The sequence below is a fragment of the Megalobrama amblycephala genome, linkage group LG12, assembly GCF_018812025.1.
Source record: "Megalobrama amblycephala isolate DHTTF-2021 linkage group LG12, ASM1881202v1, whole genome shotgun sequence".
Taxonomy (NCBI): domain Eukaryota; kingdom Metazoa; phylum Chordata; class Actinopteri; order Cypriniformes; family Xenocyprididae; genus Megalobrama; species Megalobrama amblycephala.
This window is the reverse complement of record NC_063055.1, coordinates 37150186-37167399: the sequence shown is the minus strand read 5'-3', so window position 1 is coordinate 37167399 and position 17214 is coordinate 37150186. Positions and strand designations below refer to the sequence as shown.

Genomic DNA, 17214 nt, shown 5'->3' with positions numbered 1-17214 from the left:
TCTTCCTCTTTATGATGCGGCAAATGTTTTCAATGGGTGAAAGATCTGGACTGCAGGCTGGCCATTTCAGTACCCGGATCCTTTTACGCAGCCATGATGTTGTAATTGATGCAGTATGTGGTCTGGCATTGTCATGTTGGAAAATGCAAGGTCTTCCCTGAAAGAGACGACGTCTGGATGGGAGCATATGTTGTTCTAGAACTTGGATATACCTTTCAGCATTGATGGTGCCTTTCCAGATGTGTAAGCTGCCCATGCCACACGCACTCATGCAACCCCATACCATCAGAGATGCAGGCTTCTGAACTGAGCGCCGATAACAACTTGGGTTGTCCTTGTCCTCTTTAGTCCGGATGACATGGCGTCCCAGTTTTCCAAAAAGAACTTCAAATTTTGATTCGTCTGACCACAGAAGTTTTCCACTTTGCCACAGTCCATTTTAACTGAGCCTTGGCCCAGAGAAAACGCCTGCACTTCTGGATCATGTTTAGATATGGCTTCTTTTTTGAGCTGTAGAGTTTTAGCCGGCAACGGCGAATGGCACGGTGGATTGTGTTCACCGACAATGTTTTCTGGAAGTATTCCTGAGCCCATGTTGTGATTTCCATTACAGTAGCATTCCTGTATGTGATGCAGTGCCGTCTAAGAGCCCGAAGATCACGGGCATCCAGTATGGTTTTCTGGCCTTGACCCTTACGCACAGAGATTGTTCCAGATTCTCTGAATCTTTGGATGATATTATGCACTGTAGATGATGATAACTTCAAACTCTTTGCAATTTTTCTCTGAGAAACTCCTTTCTGATATTGCTCCACTATTTTTCACCACAGCATTGGGGGAATTGGTGATCCTCTGCCCATCTTGACTTCTGAGAGACACTGCCACTTTGAGAGGCTCTTTTTATACCCAATCATGTTGCCAATTGACCTAATAAGTTGCAAATTGGCTCTCCAGCTGTTCCTTATATGTACATTTAACTTTTCCGGCCTCTTATTGCTACCTGTCCCAACTTTTTTGGAATGTGTAGCTCTCATGAAATCCAAAATGAGCCAATATTTGGCATGACATTTCAAAATGTCTCACTTTCAACATGTGATATGTTATCTATATTCTATTGTGAATAAAATATAAGTTTATGAGATTTGTAAATGATTGCATTCCTTTTTTATTCACAATTTGTACCGTGTCCCAACTTTTTTGGAATCGGGTTTGTACATAGATGGCATAAAAGAATAACAGCCAATAAAGCATTTTTAAACAATGGCACTTAAAAGTTTGAACTAAATTTTGTTGCAACCATGTATGAATAAATGAAAATGCATATTTTTTAATTAAAGAGAAGGAGAGAACTTGTGCTGCTTTTGGTGCTTGAGACTTTATTATTTTGTGTTTCAATAATGAAGTCCAAGAGTAGGATACACTGCCTACAAGTTAGGCTACTTAATGAGCGTAACATGTTTTTGTCTCTATTTAACAACATTATCAATAGTGAAAGACAACTTCCCTTTTGATCACGTATTCCATCAGGGAGATTGCATGTTTTCTTGCGTGGCTGAATGTTGCTGAAATCAAATCATGTTCCTAAAGGTACAGTCACATTTCACAGGCATTTTACTATATTTAGCACTACATTTGTTCTTGCTTTCGTTGTTTGAAAAATACAGCAATGTGAACATTTTTTTCAGCACAACTTTTAAACTAATAATGACAGGACTTTTATTTTTGGACCATCCCTTTAAACTTGCATACTGTATCTGAGAGAAAGAGACAAAGAGACGGAGAGAGAGAGTGACTGTTGGTTGAGGTCTCAGCTCACTCTCTTGGCTTTGCAATACAAACATCACAGTCTGCTTTCAAATTCCACACTCTCCTCTGCCAAGCTCTTCCTCCATATATCCATATGCATATAGCCCTCGATCATGTCTTTATGCAGTTTAGAGGATCACTAAAGCCCAAATCACAACCACACTAAAGGCCATAAGGACAATAACTATAATGATAAAGATATAGTTCTAAAAAACATTCTAAATATAAAATAATAGCAGAGTCCACACCTGAACTATAAAGATAACGACAAAGAGAAACATTATTGTTGGAATCACTTTCAAAACGATTTTTTTTTCAGCTGATGAACAATAAAAACATCGACAGCCAATAAGAATCCGTCCTGCTTTAAAGAGCTCGAGCATTTAAAGAGGCAGGCGACAAAAATACAGTGCGCACTTAGAATAAACAGAACAATATCATTATTGTTATCTTCACAGTAATCGTTCTTGGTGTGAACGGACCTTAAGTCTGAAAATGCCTGCTTAATTAGAAGGTAGTATGTTGAGGTCGTCACATGTCATGAAAAACAGTTGAAACAAATGTAAAGTATCAATGTTCTTAATTCAGAATGTGGACAATGAATTTTAAGCATGTTATAAAAATATGTTTTTTTATTAAAAAAAGTTAAAGTAGGTTCATAGAACTGCTTGCCATCACCATGGACACGAGCCTGTCTGGATTCCCAGCGTCATCATTGACGTAAAATGTGCCTATTTCTGAGATGTTTGCTCTAAGGGCCTCACATATCCCCAAAGGAACTTGTTTGCCAAGTCGGAGTAACTGATCTAGACTGCTCTTAGAAGCCACTGAAAACTTTAATATATGTACCTTGACAACAACAATCTTCAAACAAAGAGAAAAAACTCCATAGCAGCACAATTCGTGACATTGAGAAAAACAGCTGGATCTCTGGGCTTAACCAAGTGTCATGTGAAACAGTAGAATATTCATACATTAGCAGCACTTTTCATGATTCACAAAATAGTGCTTGAAACTCCTAAAATTTCACTTTTTTAAAACCTTGAAAATAAAAATGTTGTTTGTCCACCTCAAGTGGTCAAAATAAATAGTTTATGATACCTTTTATTTTCTATTCATGTTATGTTTATTTTATGTTTACTACAAGGTGTCAACATAGAATTGAAAATTGAATTTACCTCGGCATAGTTGAATAATAGGAGTTCTGTACCGGGAAATGACATACAGTGAGCCATTGTTTCCTCTATGTAAATCTCGTCCATGCAAAAGACTACGAAAAAAGGGCAAATCCCAACATAACATTGACTGTTACGTAACAGTCAGGATCATTATTATTTACATCACCAACAATTGCATATTCCAGCCCATGTTCAAGGCAGTATTAGTGTCGTGGAGCTGCACAGCCAAATCATCAGACGTTCTGCAGGTATTGTGAAGCAAGCAAGGACAATAGCGAAAATGGCAGATGGATCGATAATAACTGTTCATGATACATGATATATTTAGTGATATTTTTGTAAATTGTCTTTCTAAATGTTTCGTTAGCATGTTGCTAATGTACTGTTAAATGTGGTTAAAGTTTCTTACTGAGACCAAAGCCATGTCATTGTTTTCATTTTTAAACGCTTGCAGTCTGGATAATTCATAAACGCATCTTCATTCTTATTGAGTCTCTCCAACAGTGTGTAGCTATAGCTGTTAGCCATGCAGCACGAACAAAATCATTTTATGGCAAAGTATGGGGCACACAATACATTACACTTTGGACCAGTGTTAATTATTACAATTTTCATAAAAATTGTTTTTGTTAACTGAAATAAACACTGCGTCTGAAATGAATACTTCCCTATAGTATATAGTATGCAAAAAAACAGTACACCAACTGAGTAGAAGTTCGAATCTAAAGTATTCGAAAACATTAACACTGCATCCAAAATCAAATACTTCCCTAGTATACAGTATGTGAAAAATACAGTACACTAACAGAGTAGTATGTCCGAATACATAGTATTCGAAAAACAGTCGGCAAAAAGTACCAAGATGACCTACTGCTTCTGGTGAGATTCTGAAGTGTGCATTCGATGGACACTTTACTATCCCATAAGACCACGGGAGAGGATTTGTGAATGGAGGTGAAGCGACACAACTGGTAGGTCACATGATAATGACAACATGGTGATGAAAAACACTTAAACAGGTTGTTTTCAACCAGGTATCATCTTTCCTCTCACAGAATAACCAGCTGGACGTCAACCAGTCTGGTTTCAAGAGTGGCCATTCATCCGAGACTGCACTACTGTCGGTCACTGAATCCTTTGATGAGCATAGTCAGAATGTTTTAGCTAGTCGTTAAATGTGTGCCCGTCTTAAGTCACGACTTTAAATCACGACTCACGACTTTGTAGCGTTCCAGGAAAATCACACCAAACTGCATAAAAGTGTACACAAACCAACATGGCGGACCGTAGGCCTACGGGGCTTATGCTCATTAACAATTGCTTCTTTCGCCAAAGGTGCTTACTCCTTGCTTATTTGAGGGAAACAGAGGAGGAAAACGGTGCATAAGGCAAGAGAAGCTGTTATACCTTTTATTTTACTGTGCACTTGCATAAACACGGCATCCGTAAGGGCTGCCATTGTTGTTTCACGGGCTATGTGACGTCAGAACCCATAACTGGGAGTACATCGATCTAGTACGAAGTCACGGGTTTGACTGCTGTTCCAGTGCACTTTCACCAGAGATTGTATATAATAGGGAGATAAGAGGGTCTTTATCTCTTGCCATTGGAGAAACCGCAACGGCTAACTTAATCACGTGTGGCACCTCTCAGCCTATCGTGTAATGGCAGTGACGTCAGTCGCAACATTCCCTAGTCTGCCTTCTCTTAAAAAAATACATTTTTATCATGCTAAAATCTACATATAGTTCCCAACGAAAGTATTGTTTAGTGTAAAACATGCTGAAGATTGGCAAACAGGCTGTCGATTAATTAAATGATTAGCTATTTCCCCACAAAAGCTGTTTATTCAGCATAGTAAAGCCTCTCATCCATTGACATCCATTCAAAAAACAGCTTCTGGTCTCTGGGTACCGCCGGGGGCGGAGCGTTAGTTTTAGTTGTTACGGTTTTTTGGCTAAAGGTTGCAGGCTTGCCTTCCAGTGGCTTTGCTTTCACGGGTAGAAGGTTGGAAAAACAAGGGTTACGGGTTGCCTGGAACCCGGCATAAGTTACCTACACAAACATTATGCGATTTCGGACGCAGCTAAAGCTGTATTAAAATAATATAAATATTACATTTAAACAAACAAGATTAGAAATGTTCCTTTGACAACTAACTGAAGTAAAGTGCGTGCTACAATTACTAAAAAAAAAACAACTTTCTGATCATTCAGGTCAAGCTGGCTTTGGGTGCAGCACAGAGAGTGAACGAGGAAGATCTGATGCAGACTAACAGCCAGATGAGAGTTTCAGCAGGGATCTGACAGAGGAACTAGAAGTATGTCGGAAACCAGAACAGAAGGCCAGAGGGTTAAAGGCCAGCAAACACACATTAACTTTTACCTCAATAAATAAAACATGTATCGTCAGGTTGGTTAGCGACAATGAGCATAAGATACTTAAACAGGAAACACATCAGGCTAACCTCACATTTGGATAAATTAAGACTTGGTGGAGCAGTAGGGTAAAAAGACTTCCAACATTGAAATGAAAAAGAAAAAAACATGTTTAAAATCCTCAAATAATGTTAATCAACTGGCAGATGACGTCTGCATCTATCGTTTTATGTATTCAATCTCAGTCAACACTGACCTCTAGTGGTACCCACAAGAACACACAGGTGCAAAAGCTGTAAAATGTGACCTTAAAATTAGGGCAAAACGCTCTTTCCAGTAAAGGTTATGAATTCAGAAGAGAGGTTATGTGGCTGTTTCTGTTGCATTTGCAATTTTTGCTTGAGAGTCAACTATGATGATCGATGGAGCATCAAGCAAACTACTTTAATAGCAGTATGTTGCACATTAAACATACTGAAAATATGTGCATGACTGGATTGTTTTATCAACAGAGTTGGTTTTAATAAATAGCATGTTAACATGTTATGCAAATTATATTTGGGTTCTAAACTACTGAATCATGACTGTAATTAGGACACATGAAATTACAGTAAACACCCATATTAATAAAACGTAATCGAAAAAAAATATTTTCACTAGGAGGCCTCAGCAAACATCCAAGGCTGCAGCCTGGATGACTTAAAATTATTTAAATTATTAGTATTAATATAAATAATGTTAATATTATATATTAAAACAATATATGTTAATGTATTAAAACAATAACAATTAATATTTCCAATATTATTTTTTTCTAATATATATATATATATATATATATATATATATTATATTATTTATTTTTTTGCAGCATTTATATAATTTACACATATAATTTATATAAATTTATAATAATGTCTACATATAATATTTATAATTTATACATATATAATAAATACAATAAATATTATATATATATATATATATATATATATATATATATATATATAATATAATGCTGAAATATTAAAAATATTTGTTTCATCTGGTTTACTTAGCCTACTGTACTACACTCTTGATCAAGTTTTTAATAGACAATTGTCTGCCCTGTTTAAGTTGTCCATTGCTGGATTATGGAAAATATAAAATGTTCTATCACGTGACCAAACTGGGTTTTAGATGCGCATGATGTCTCTTTTAACTTTTTTTTTTTTTTTTTTTACACTAACTTATCTTGATGCAGACAGACAAAAAAAAAATTGTCAAAGGCAGCAACAATTTCTATTTCTATTTTCTATATTAAAACAGTTAATGTATTAAAACAATAATCATATTTGTGTTGGGGCAGAACCACATGCTAGGAACACGTGATGACGTAAAAGAATCACTAAATTGGAATTTTGAACCGGTTCTTTAAAACGAACTGTTCAAAGAACCGCTTCCAAAGCGGGATGGGAACTTCCCATCCTTCAACCGAGTTTTTCAGCTTGAGCTGCATGTGAGTTTGTCCTTATAGGGAGAATAAATAATCTAGTGTAACGTTTCATTAGGGTTACTTGATTCATTCCTCGTTTATTATTTGAGAATAAAGATTATTTTCCTTTTAAAGTGATATATGGTTTTATATTTTTGTAAAGAGCATGACAGACGCATATTTATTAGGCTAATATTGATTATTCTGTTATATGCCACGCCCCTAAATGATCAAACCTATCAAGGTGAAGTGTGCTGCTCTGTTACGTCACTCCAGCGATAAAAAAGACCCGCGACGCTTTCGCCGCTGAGCTTCACGCGACGCTGGTCTGCTTGAAGAAGTCTCTATCGGAATAACGCCCAGGTCCACACGCGCGAGCTCTTGTTTTGGACTGCTGCACGATGCGACGGAACCAGTAACTCTCGCGCACGCCGTTCATTCACCATCTAAACAGATCGCGATGTGCGCGTGAGGAGCAGCAGGAGGAGTGGAGGAGGAGAACTTCACATTATAAAGTGTCAGAGTCACTGCGGTCTGAAGCGCTTCGAGGTGAGTCTCCTTCTTTACATGGGCCAAAATGAGTGGATACTGATATTTATTTTCATTATAAATTCAAATTAGACGAAGTTGCAATGTGTGAGCTGAGAATTTAAAGTTTAAAATGCACTGTGGATTCATTACAAGTTTTCTGGTTCCGTTTCTTTTCTTGCGACTTGTAACGTTAGTTATTCCAGATAAAAGAAAAAAAAAGTGTGTCTATATATATATATATATATATATATATATATATATATATATATATAATTAAGGAAATATTTATTGGGAAAAAATATTATTGGAAATATTAATTATTTATATTTTTTGCGGCATTTATATAATTTCTACATATAATTTTTATACATTAAGGAAATATTTATTGGAAAAAAATAATATTGGAAATATTGTAAAAATGAATACTGGAAAAAACTATATATATTATATAATTTATATTTTTTGCGGCATTTATATAATTTCTACATATAATTTTTATACATTTATTTTTTTTTTTTTTTTATACACTAACTAATTATGATGCAGAAAAAAAAAAAAAAACTGTCAAAAGGCAGCAACGATTTCTATTTCCTTGAACAGATCTCATGATTTCAACACTCTAATTCCTGGTAATCCTCTCACATCTTAGTGATTAGAAAATATAGAAAGACATGACATCCAGCAGTGTACGGTATAACTGTCCTGTATCTCATTGTTGATCAGTGTCTTTACATGCATCACTGAGTAGTTTAGGTGTACTGAAGGCTGCACATACACATAATCGCTTATTTAGCTTCACCGCCTACAAATATTCATTCATCAGAGGTACTCAAAAAACAAAAAAACATTGATTGACCACTGTTTTGTATATTAGGAGGGAAACATTCCCCTTAGTGTCTATGGTGGTTCTGGCACAGCTGTTCCCGTTACATCACTTATAGAAAGAATTCATCATCAAATCAACTGATTTGCACACCATACAGTTTGTTGGTTATTATGATCCCACAGCTTCTGATTTGCCTCCCTCCAGCCGTAGCTATGGTGAACAGCCAGGTTGCGAGCGGCGCGTGTGTGTCCCGATCGTGCGCGGGCTGTGGGGGTCGAATCGCTGACCGTTTCCTGCTCTTCTCCATGGAGCGCTACTGGCACACGCGCTGCCTCAAGTGCTCGTGCTGTCAGGCTCAGCTGGGAGAGATCGGATCCACCTGCTACAGCAAAGGAGGCATGATCCTCTGCAGAACAGACTACATCAGGTCAGACGCAACCCAACATCAAAGGGCCTGAGACATGAGCATTTCATTTAGATCTGTTGTGTTACAGTAGATCTTTTAGATTTAAAAACTTGGTATTTCTGTACGGCCCCAGCCGGGATCCTAGCTCAGAGGTCATGACCTTTTCATCTACATCCAGCAATTAATCATATTGACATGATCTGATGGTCAACTTATTGTAGGAAATCTGGTAACACTTTACTTAAAGCCTATATAATAATGCATTATAAAAGTATTTTAATGCATTAATTATGCCTTATAATGCATTATATGTTCTCATGAATAATTGTAACCACGGTTATAATACATTTATAATACTTATCTCTTCATTGTCACACCTTTAGAGAGTATAATGCATTAAAACGTGTGACAATCAACCAATTTCAGATGAAACCAGAATCTGCAAATATTATAATGCATTTTTAACTTTGGTTAAATTTATTCATAATGTACATTATGAATACCTTTTGTAATGTATTATACATAAAGGCTTTAAGTAAAGTGTTACCGTAAATCTCTAAAAATATATTCAAAATATTTAAACCCTGTTATTGTAATAAAGAAACCCCATAATGTTCTTTAAAATTTTGATATCCAGGGGAGTAACAATTTGGACCTTTTCTAAAGCATAGTAGGAAGACAAATAAATACTCAAAATTTCATTTTCTCAATTTATACACATTGTATTGTTGAGCCTAATCATTCCACCCTGTTACTCGAGTTTTTGTGAACACATTTTTCTTTTAGATGGGATATATAGTTTATCACTTATTACAAACCAGCATTCGATCTTGTACTAGCTGGTCCTATACTGAGTTATAACATGATTTAGGCTTAATTTCCAGCCCTGTTACTTGTAACCATGTTTACATTTTACTATTTAAAAATGTGTAAGTCTGATTAATTCTATTGTCTGTTTAAATTTAATGTTTTTGTTTATTGCTTAAAAAAAAAGACAAGATCACAGAAACCAGGATGTTAAACTGTTTAGACGTGCATCTCATTTCAGTAACAGGGTTGAAAATGTAGAAAACTACATATACAATAAACCGAAAATGCGGTTTTGCTTGAGCCCTTAATTTGTAGTCAATATAACTACTAAGCACCTAATTTCACCAAACAACCATAAAAATGCTAAAAAATTAAAAAAAAAAAAAAAATCTGTTTATTGAACATACCTTTAGAGAGTATAATGCATTAAAACACATGACAAACACATTGCAAATATAATGCATTTTAACTTGGCTTACAGTTATTTATGAAAAGATATATTATGAATACCTTTATAATGTATTATACATAAAGGCTTTAAGTAAAGTGTTACCATAAATGTCTTTAACTAATTTTAATCAATAAAAATGTATTCAAAATATTTAGTGTAAACCCTGTTATTGTGATCCCCCCCACACACAAACTTAAAATTGTGACATCCAGGGAGTAACATAGTTTGGACCTTTCCTAAAGTGTCGTTGGAAGACATATATAATCATATTTCATTTTCTAAATTTTTACACATTGCATTGACTCTAATCATTCCACCCTGTTACTCAAGCTTTTGTGAACCAACACATTTTTCTTTTATTTGGGATCTTTATATAGGGATATATAGGTTTATCACTTATTACAAACCAACATTTGGTTCTGTACTAGCTGAATGAGCATAATTTAGGCTTAATTTTCAGCCCTGTTACTTGTAACCATGTGTACATTTTACTGTTTAATTGTTTAAGTCTGATTAATTGTATTGTCTGTGTAAATTTGATGTTTTTGTTTATTGCTAAAAACACAAGATCACAGAAACCAGGATGTTAAACTGCGTTTAGACATGTGCCTCATTTTAGTAACAGGGTTGAAAATATAGAAAACCGCATATATAATAAACCGAACATGCGTTTTTTTTTGAGCCCTTAATTTCTACTCAACTATTTTAACTTCTAAGCAACAAATTTCACAGATCAAGCATAAAAATTCTGTTTTGAGTTGCTTTTATATTATAATAAGTTATTTAATTGCTCACTGAACCATAATTTCATCAGGTAGTCTGCAAAATTAACAAATGGCAAAACTCATCTTACACTATTAAAATACCACGCATGAAGTGATTTAGTTTTAACAACTAATAATGAGTGTGAAAAAGGCTTTTAACTCATAGACCCGTATTTTTTCACCTCCACATTTAGTAGTGACCACGTTCAAAATCTTAATCATTATAACAAAGACGCAAGCCGATAATGAGGCCGTTTGAGTCTCCACAGTCATTTGCAATTCAAAAGTTGTCTGAAGCTGTAGTTGTCATGCTATGCTGACAAGCATTTTGTTCTTGTGTTGATTTGCATTGGTCTCATTTGCATCCACCGAGTGCTGATGATCTCTGCAGATGCGTTCTCTCTCGCACGCTCCCACAGAGAACATCAGAGACACCGCGTGCTGTCGTAGATGTGCCACACACCATCGTTTAATGTTCAGCCTGGTGTGTCAGCTCTGTGGGAGACTACACTGCTGAAGTCATAGCTGCTATAAAGCAAATTCAATTTCCAAAGGGTTTTTAATGTGCTTCTTCTACCTCATGTGTTCCAGGTTGTTTGGGCACACAGGGGCTTGCAGCGCATGCGGTCAGTCCATTCCCGCCAGTGAAATGGTCATGCGGGCACAGGGCAACGTCTACCACCTCAAGGTCGGTTATGTGAAGCATTGTAAAGGGGTAGTTCACCCCAAATAAAGATTCTGTCATATACTCACCCACATGTCTCTCCAGATCCTGAGTTGGTTGAACACAAAAGATGATGTTTTGAAGAATGTTTTTGTCCATACAATAAACACTTTAAGGCATCCTTGTTGCAGAATTTAAGTACTTAGTAATATTGTAGAGCTGTGCGATTAATCCCAATTGATTTTTGATTTCAGTTATGAAAACAAGATAATCGAGGTAAACGATTATTGTGCCGCATTCAGCCCAGCACACCATCCTTTCCTTCACAGCGCTTTCATTCCTCCCTAAAAGCCCAAACTTAGCATCCAAATAAGCTGAATAAGTGAGTGTTGTAAAATGTAGTCTACTGTTGCTAAACTGCGGGATGTGTTTGAGATTAAACATTGTGATTAAAAGTGCATTAAGTTGCAAAAGAGACTCTGTTTCTCAGGCGGCTAAACACAGTCGGTTATGTCTTAAGTAAATGTACGCAATGCATGTGTAACAGTATATTAGATCCATGCAGCTCTTAAAGTGACAGTAGCCTAATAAACCTGCTGCTGTTTGTCATTAATGATAATCAAACAACAAATGACAAAGAAAAATCACTCACTGATTTTGACTGAATAACTTCAGTAGCTTTAATAAGGATTAATCTATATTTAATGTGTATAGTAAGACTATGCAGGGTTATATGACAGTATATGACTATATGTGTTATATAACAGTGTTATTTTACATATGATTATTTAATTTTTTGTTGTTGGCCATTATTTATTTGAATACAACTGTTAGTGCATCTTCCTGAAAAACTTAAAACACTGTTTGATTCATTTGTATTTTCCTTTTCTTTGTAATTATTTTCTTTTTATTGTGTTGCTGACTTAACCTAAAATTAGTTTTTGCTGAAGTATTGATAATTGGTATTGATATTGTCGATATTTAAAATGACTCATATCGTGAAATAAGATTTTGATTATATCACCCGCCAATAATTTCACCCACCAATTTCAATATTGACCAAAAATATTTGTGATTATGATTTTTTTGCCATAATTGCCATAATTTGCCATAATTTTGCCATCCCTAACATGTACTCACTATAGGGTTAGGAATCGGGTTTGGTTTGGTTTAGGGATTAGCTGCATGTAATTATGCATAATTTACTGTTATTACTACAGAAAGTTCAGAAGTCCATCTGACATGTTTTCTTTTAAATGAGCTTTTTTTTTTTTGATCAGGCTCCTATGTTTAGGTTCAGTAATTTCACTTTGATGGCAATGAAAAGGTCCTTTTCTGTCAGTTTTACAGCAGCAAAATCTCGCAAAATACTGCCATTGCTACTGTAACGATGGACAAAACATGATGATAACTTGCAGCTCGGGAATTGAAAGTCAGCTCATTCATCTTGAAATCATATGATTTGATTTGTGTCTTTCGAATGTTTTTTCTGTGGATTTAGAGGCTTTTGCTGACAAAGGGAAGTGGCGTTTAATGGAATGGGATGACGCTGGGATTCAGCGGATTTGAAGCGAAAGTATTTGATGAACTGTGATACTGTGTGTGGAGAGCATTCGCTCAATATCATTATCTCATTTTTGATGAAGGTGGCGTTTAGCGGCTTTTGCATCTGAAATCTTCATGTATATTTGTTAAATAAAGTGTTACCTAAAAGTTAATGAGGTCCAAAAATTGTATGGACAAAAACACATTTTTCAAAATATCTTCTTTTATGTTCCACGGTAGAAAATCATACAGGTTTGGGTGAGTAAATGACAGAATTTTAATTTGTTTGGCGAACTATCCCTTCAGTTCTGCATTTTATGGGTTTCTCAGAGCAGATGCTCATTAGAGCTGAATTAAATGTGTGAATCATCATTATTTATTTTAATAGTATGGTGCAAAAAAATCTCTAGACAAAGCCTAGCTATACCACAGCTTCTCATAATAATGTTCTCGTTCTCATCTAATAACCTTGTTCAGTCTCATTTGTTTAAAATTGAACTGACCTTGTTTGCACAAGGATTAACTTATTAAAAAATAATTTTGAGCACTGGGCCAAGGCAGTTTGTTCAGTGAAGGCTAACCCTGACTAGCAGCTCTGCATGCTTTAATAAAACGCACTGCTAATAATTCAGCACTTAAAACACGCCCAAGGGTATAAATGTACTCATTCCTCTCTCATGTGTTCCAGTGCTTCTCCTGTGCGACGTGCAGAAACCAGTTGGTCCCCGGTGACCGATTCCACTATGTAAACGGCACCATTTTTTGCGAACACGACCGGCCAGGAGCTGCACTCCTCAGTACTCACCTGCAGAGCAACCCAGTCCTGCCTGACCAGAAAGTGAGTACATGCCTTTATTTTACTCTTTAAGGTCAATATGGTACAATGCGTGATTTTGGTCTTTTGACTTGTGTTTTGTAGGTTTGCTGAAGGGCTCCCCGTCATCTTCGCCCCTTCCTCTCTCTATTTACCCTCATCACTGCCATCCTCCAGACACTGATCCTTTGAAGCACTTACAGTTTTAAAGCCTAAATTTACAGACTTAAGAGTTTCTTTGAGATGGAGAACGAGTTTGGGATGAGTGTCCGTATATCTCCATATCAAACTGTGCTGGATTCTGCAGTATCTCTCATGGTGATATTGTGGCTTTCTCGCCCCCTCACCCCCTGAAAACAGAAGTAACACGTCTATTTTCTCACAGGATATCCTGTCTGTCTCACATCTAACCTCACAGAGGAGGCTTCATCTGACAGCAATGTACACTTTAAAGTCAACATGAAACTGCATTCACAACCTATTTTTTTTCCATGTGTCCGATCTAAACAGGATATTCATCAAGAAAAAATGTAGGGCAGGACTTTAGAAAATAAAGAAATGCTATTACAATCAAAAATGGAGAATAGAATTGGAAAGAAAAGTTATTTCAGAGGCAACGTGAAAGTTATTACATTTTTTTTTATGCTTTTCTTTCCCTTTTGTTTTCATGTGACATCACACCCTTATTAGGAACGCCCACCTGGAGGGTCAAAAATAAGGCTTTCCTCCATTGTCCGCCAGTTATTTTCACCAGATACTAATGATATTAAAAGTCCAAATTCAGTATACACCTTAATAGCTATGTTCCATCCACCTATTTTTATGCACATTTTGGGATAACATATAAAGCACTAAATTGGCAAGATAAAAATGCGCATTAAAAAACGTGCGCTCATTTGAGTCAGTTACGTTTTTTTTTTTTTTTATCCAATAAGAAACATGCGCATAAACTACGATGGAAACATAAATTCCTCAATGCACATCAAAAAAAGTCATGTGACTTTGCGAAGGGACAGCATAATGACACTAACCAGCAGACCGATCGCGTCGCACAGCATTTGAAATGTTTTGGTCGTTATGAAATACCCGAGCCAAAGTCTGTCGTCAAAGTGGTTCGCTATAATTACCTCCCAGAACTAGCTGCATTTCCATTACCCTTCAAATGGCGCAAATTGAAATTGCAAGATACGCCCAATGGAAACACGTCAATTTCGCAAAAATTCGCATGTCGCAAAAAAGTTTTTACACTCTCATGAGGTGGTTTTTCAGGCAATTTGAAAAAGGAATATTTCACAGAACTTGTTTTTTCGCATTTACAGGTCACATGGTGTACGTAAAAGTCGATCATTCTTTAAAGAGTCGATCATTCTTTAGTTAAACTCATAAAAGACAGAAGAATTATGGGAATACTGGATTCTAAACAACAAAAATGCCACAATTTATCAAGACCTCTAAGCTGATTGGAGGGAGAAATATCCAGAAACACCTTGCCATTAATGCTTGGTTAACACGGCTCCATCGATTTAAAAATAACGGCTAGCGCAGTGGCTGTGATTATACTTAAACATCTGTTGCCATGATTTTTGGAATGACTTATCGCGAGAGGAAAAAATTACGTTATAAGATGCGGTCACACTGCACTTTTCGTTCCATTGACTTCCATTCAAACGCATGCGAATGCGTCAGACCGGAAACGCAAGCTCGTGCGAAAAAAAATTCGCATTTCGCTGCGTTCCAAAGTTCAAGTTTGGTGAACTCTGACCTGCGAATTCGCATCACGTGAAGACGTGCGACCAGTAGAAGATCGATTCGTCACGGCATAGTCTCTTGGCTGAATTAAAAGAATGATATTTTTGCAGTAAAGTCGAGTAGGTTCTATATTTTTACATTTTGAATATATAACTTTAAGTTATATGTTGAATTCATGTTTATAAAAAAGACGCTGTAAACCGTGACGTCATATCACGGCTGTTACAGCATCTGAAGGAATTTCGCATGTTCAAAGTCTAGTGTGACCCCGACTTTAGTCGCATAACATCAGTATAATGTTAATGCTGTCGCAATCCTTTTTTTTTGCGCAGATCTGTAATGGAAACCCGGCTAGTGGTGATTTTGTTCTCTTCCACTCACTGGATGGAAACGCTGCTTTATTCACAAATGTTTTATGAGTAATTCCAGTTTTGCGCATACGTTAAATTCACAACTTTGGGTGGAAACATAGCTATTGATGATGTACAGGCGAGCAGATGAACCCAGAATATAAACGCAACCATTTCTCATTAAGTGTTTTTGCTCAGAAAACCATTATATATATATAAAAAAAAAACGCTTAACCATTTAGTGGGTTGCGTTCATATTCTGTGCTCATCCGCTCACCTCTATATAGTGTGCATCATTAATAAGCTGTATACTGAATTTGATCTTTTAATATCACTGTTTTTTAAGGCACTTTAAGTGTTGATAAGTTTTATAACGTCCAGCTGTTTTTAAGTGATTGAAATACTGCAGCAGGTGCTGGATATGGATCACAAGTGCCCAAAACTTGCATTTTGTTGACATATCATTGTTTTTCTTCTTCTTTTGAGATGGAAAACTGACAGGCCTGTGCTGTGGTTCTGTGGATGTTTTGCCCTCCAGGTCTCCTCGTCAGTCACATGACTGAAAACTATGAATAGTGCACAGAGGTTACTTTGAAACCAAGCTGCTTTCTGTTGGTGAAGGTGGCGAATTTGCACAGATTGCTGTTGAAATGACTGGATTTTGCTGAGCAACAATAAATGCGTCTGAAACTTAACACCTGAAAAGAGCATAAGTAAATTGGGTCAGTTGATTTCATGTTGACATCAAAAACAGAAAATATTCGTACATCTTTTGGACATCGTTCAGGGTGTAGAATTGTAAATATGTTTTTATACCAGTACTCTCTGTAACGGCTGAATTATCTGCTCAACATGTGATGTCTATTTAAGGTGTAATTATCTAATAAATGGGAAATACAACAAAACCCAGCCATCAAGAATGAATTTGTTGTCCCTTTTTACCATCCAGATTTCACTGTTCATTGTTTATTACTATTTCTGCTTTAGTTATTAGCTTTGGTCTCTGTGGTGCAGACCTGATTACCCAAAGGGTTGGTATGAATAGGGCTTGAGCTCGGACCATTACAGAAGCAATTAAATGTGAGCGTGGAGTGTGTAAGTTCATTGTGAGTGCCGTATCTGTGCTGCTGTTGCACTGGGGAGGCTGAACTCTGCTCTGATCCTGTGTTTGAATTTAATAAGGCCTAATCTGCCGCCTCGTTAATTAAGAGGCAGTCGCTCCTTTCCGTTCGCTGCCTCAAAACAATCACGCGCGTTAAATGTTTACCATGTCGCAATTAAAGTACACAGCACAACTTTTTCACCCTGTCTCTCTTCTCACAACCTCCTGCCCTTGAGGAAGCTGCTTCTAAACAAGTGGGAAATTGCTCTTCTCACTTTTTTGAGATTTAATTGACATGCTGAAATATATTTTTTCAGAAATAGACTTTTTGTGGAGTTTATACCCTGTCTTAGTCTTGGTGGCACG

The 17214-nt window shown here is 36.4% G+C and overlaps 1 protein-coding gene across 1 annotated transcript; it reads left to right on the top strand.

The window, feature by feature from the left end:
• Nucleotides 1-7109: 7109 nt before the first annotated feature.
• Nucleotides 7110-16670, top strand: si:dkey-90l8.3 (LIM domain transcription factor LMO4.1). The gene is made up of 5 exons (XM_048211005.1): nt 7110-7385; nt 8398-8620; nt 11216-11312; nt 13522-13671; nt 13753-16670. Exons 2-5 carry the CDS (start codon nt 8406-8408, stop codon nt 13759-13761), a joined length of 471 nt encoding a protein of 156 aa, XP_048066962.1. The 5' UTR covers nt 7110-7385; nt 8398-8405; the 3' UTR covers nt 13762-16670.
• The last annotated feature ends 544 nt before the right edge of the window (nt 16671-17214 follow it).

Excerpts from the sequence above, each read along its gene's own strand:
- si:dkey-90l8.3 (XM_048211005.1), top strand. The coding sequence starts at position 8,406 with ATGGTGAACAGCCAGGTTGCGAGCGGCGCGTGTGTGTCCCGATCGTGC. Across the intron at positions 8,621-11,215 it reads TGCAGAACAGACTACATCAG|GTTGTTTGGGCACACAGGGG; the intron begins GTCAGACGCAAC and ends CATGTGTTCCAG. Across the intron at positions 11,313-13,521 it reads GCAACGTCTACCACCTCAAG|TGCTTCTCCTGTGCGACGTG; the intron begins GTCGGTTATGTG and ends CATGTGTTCCAG.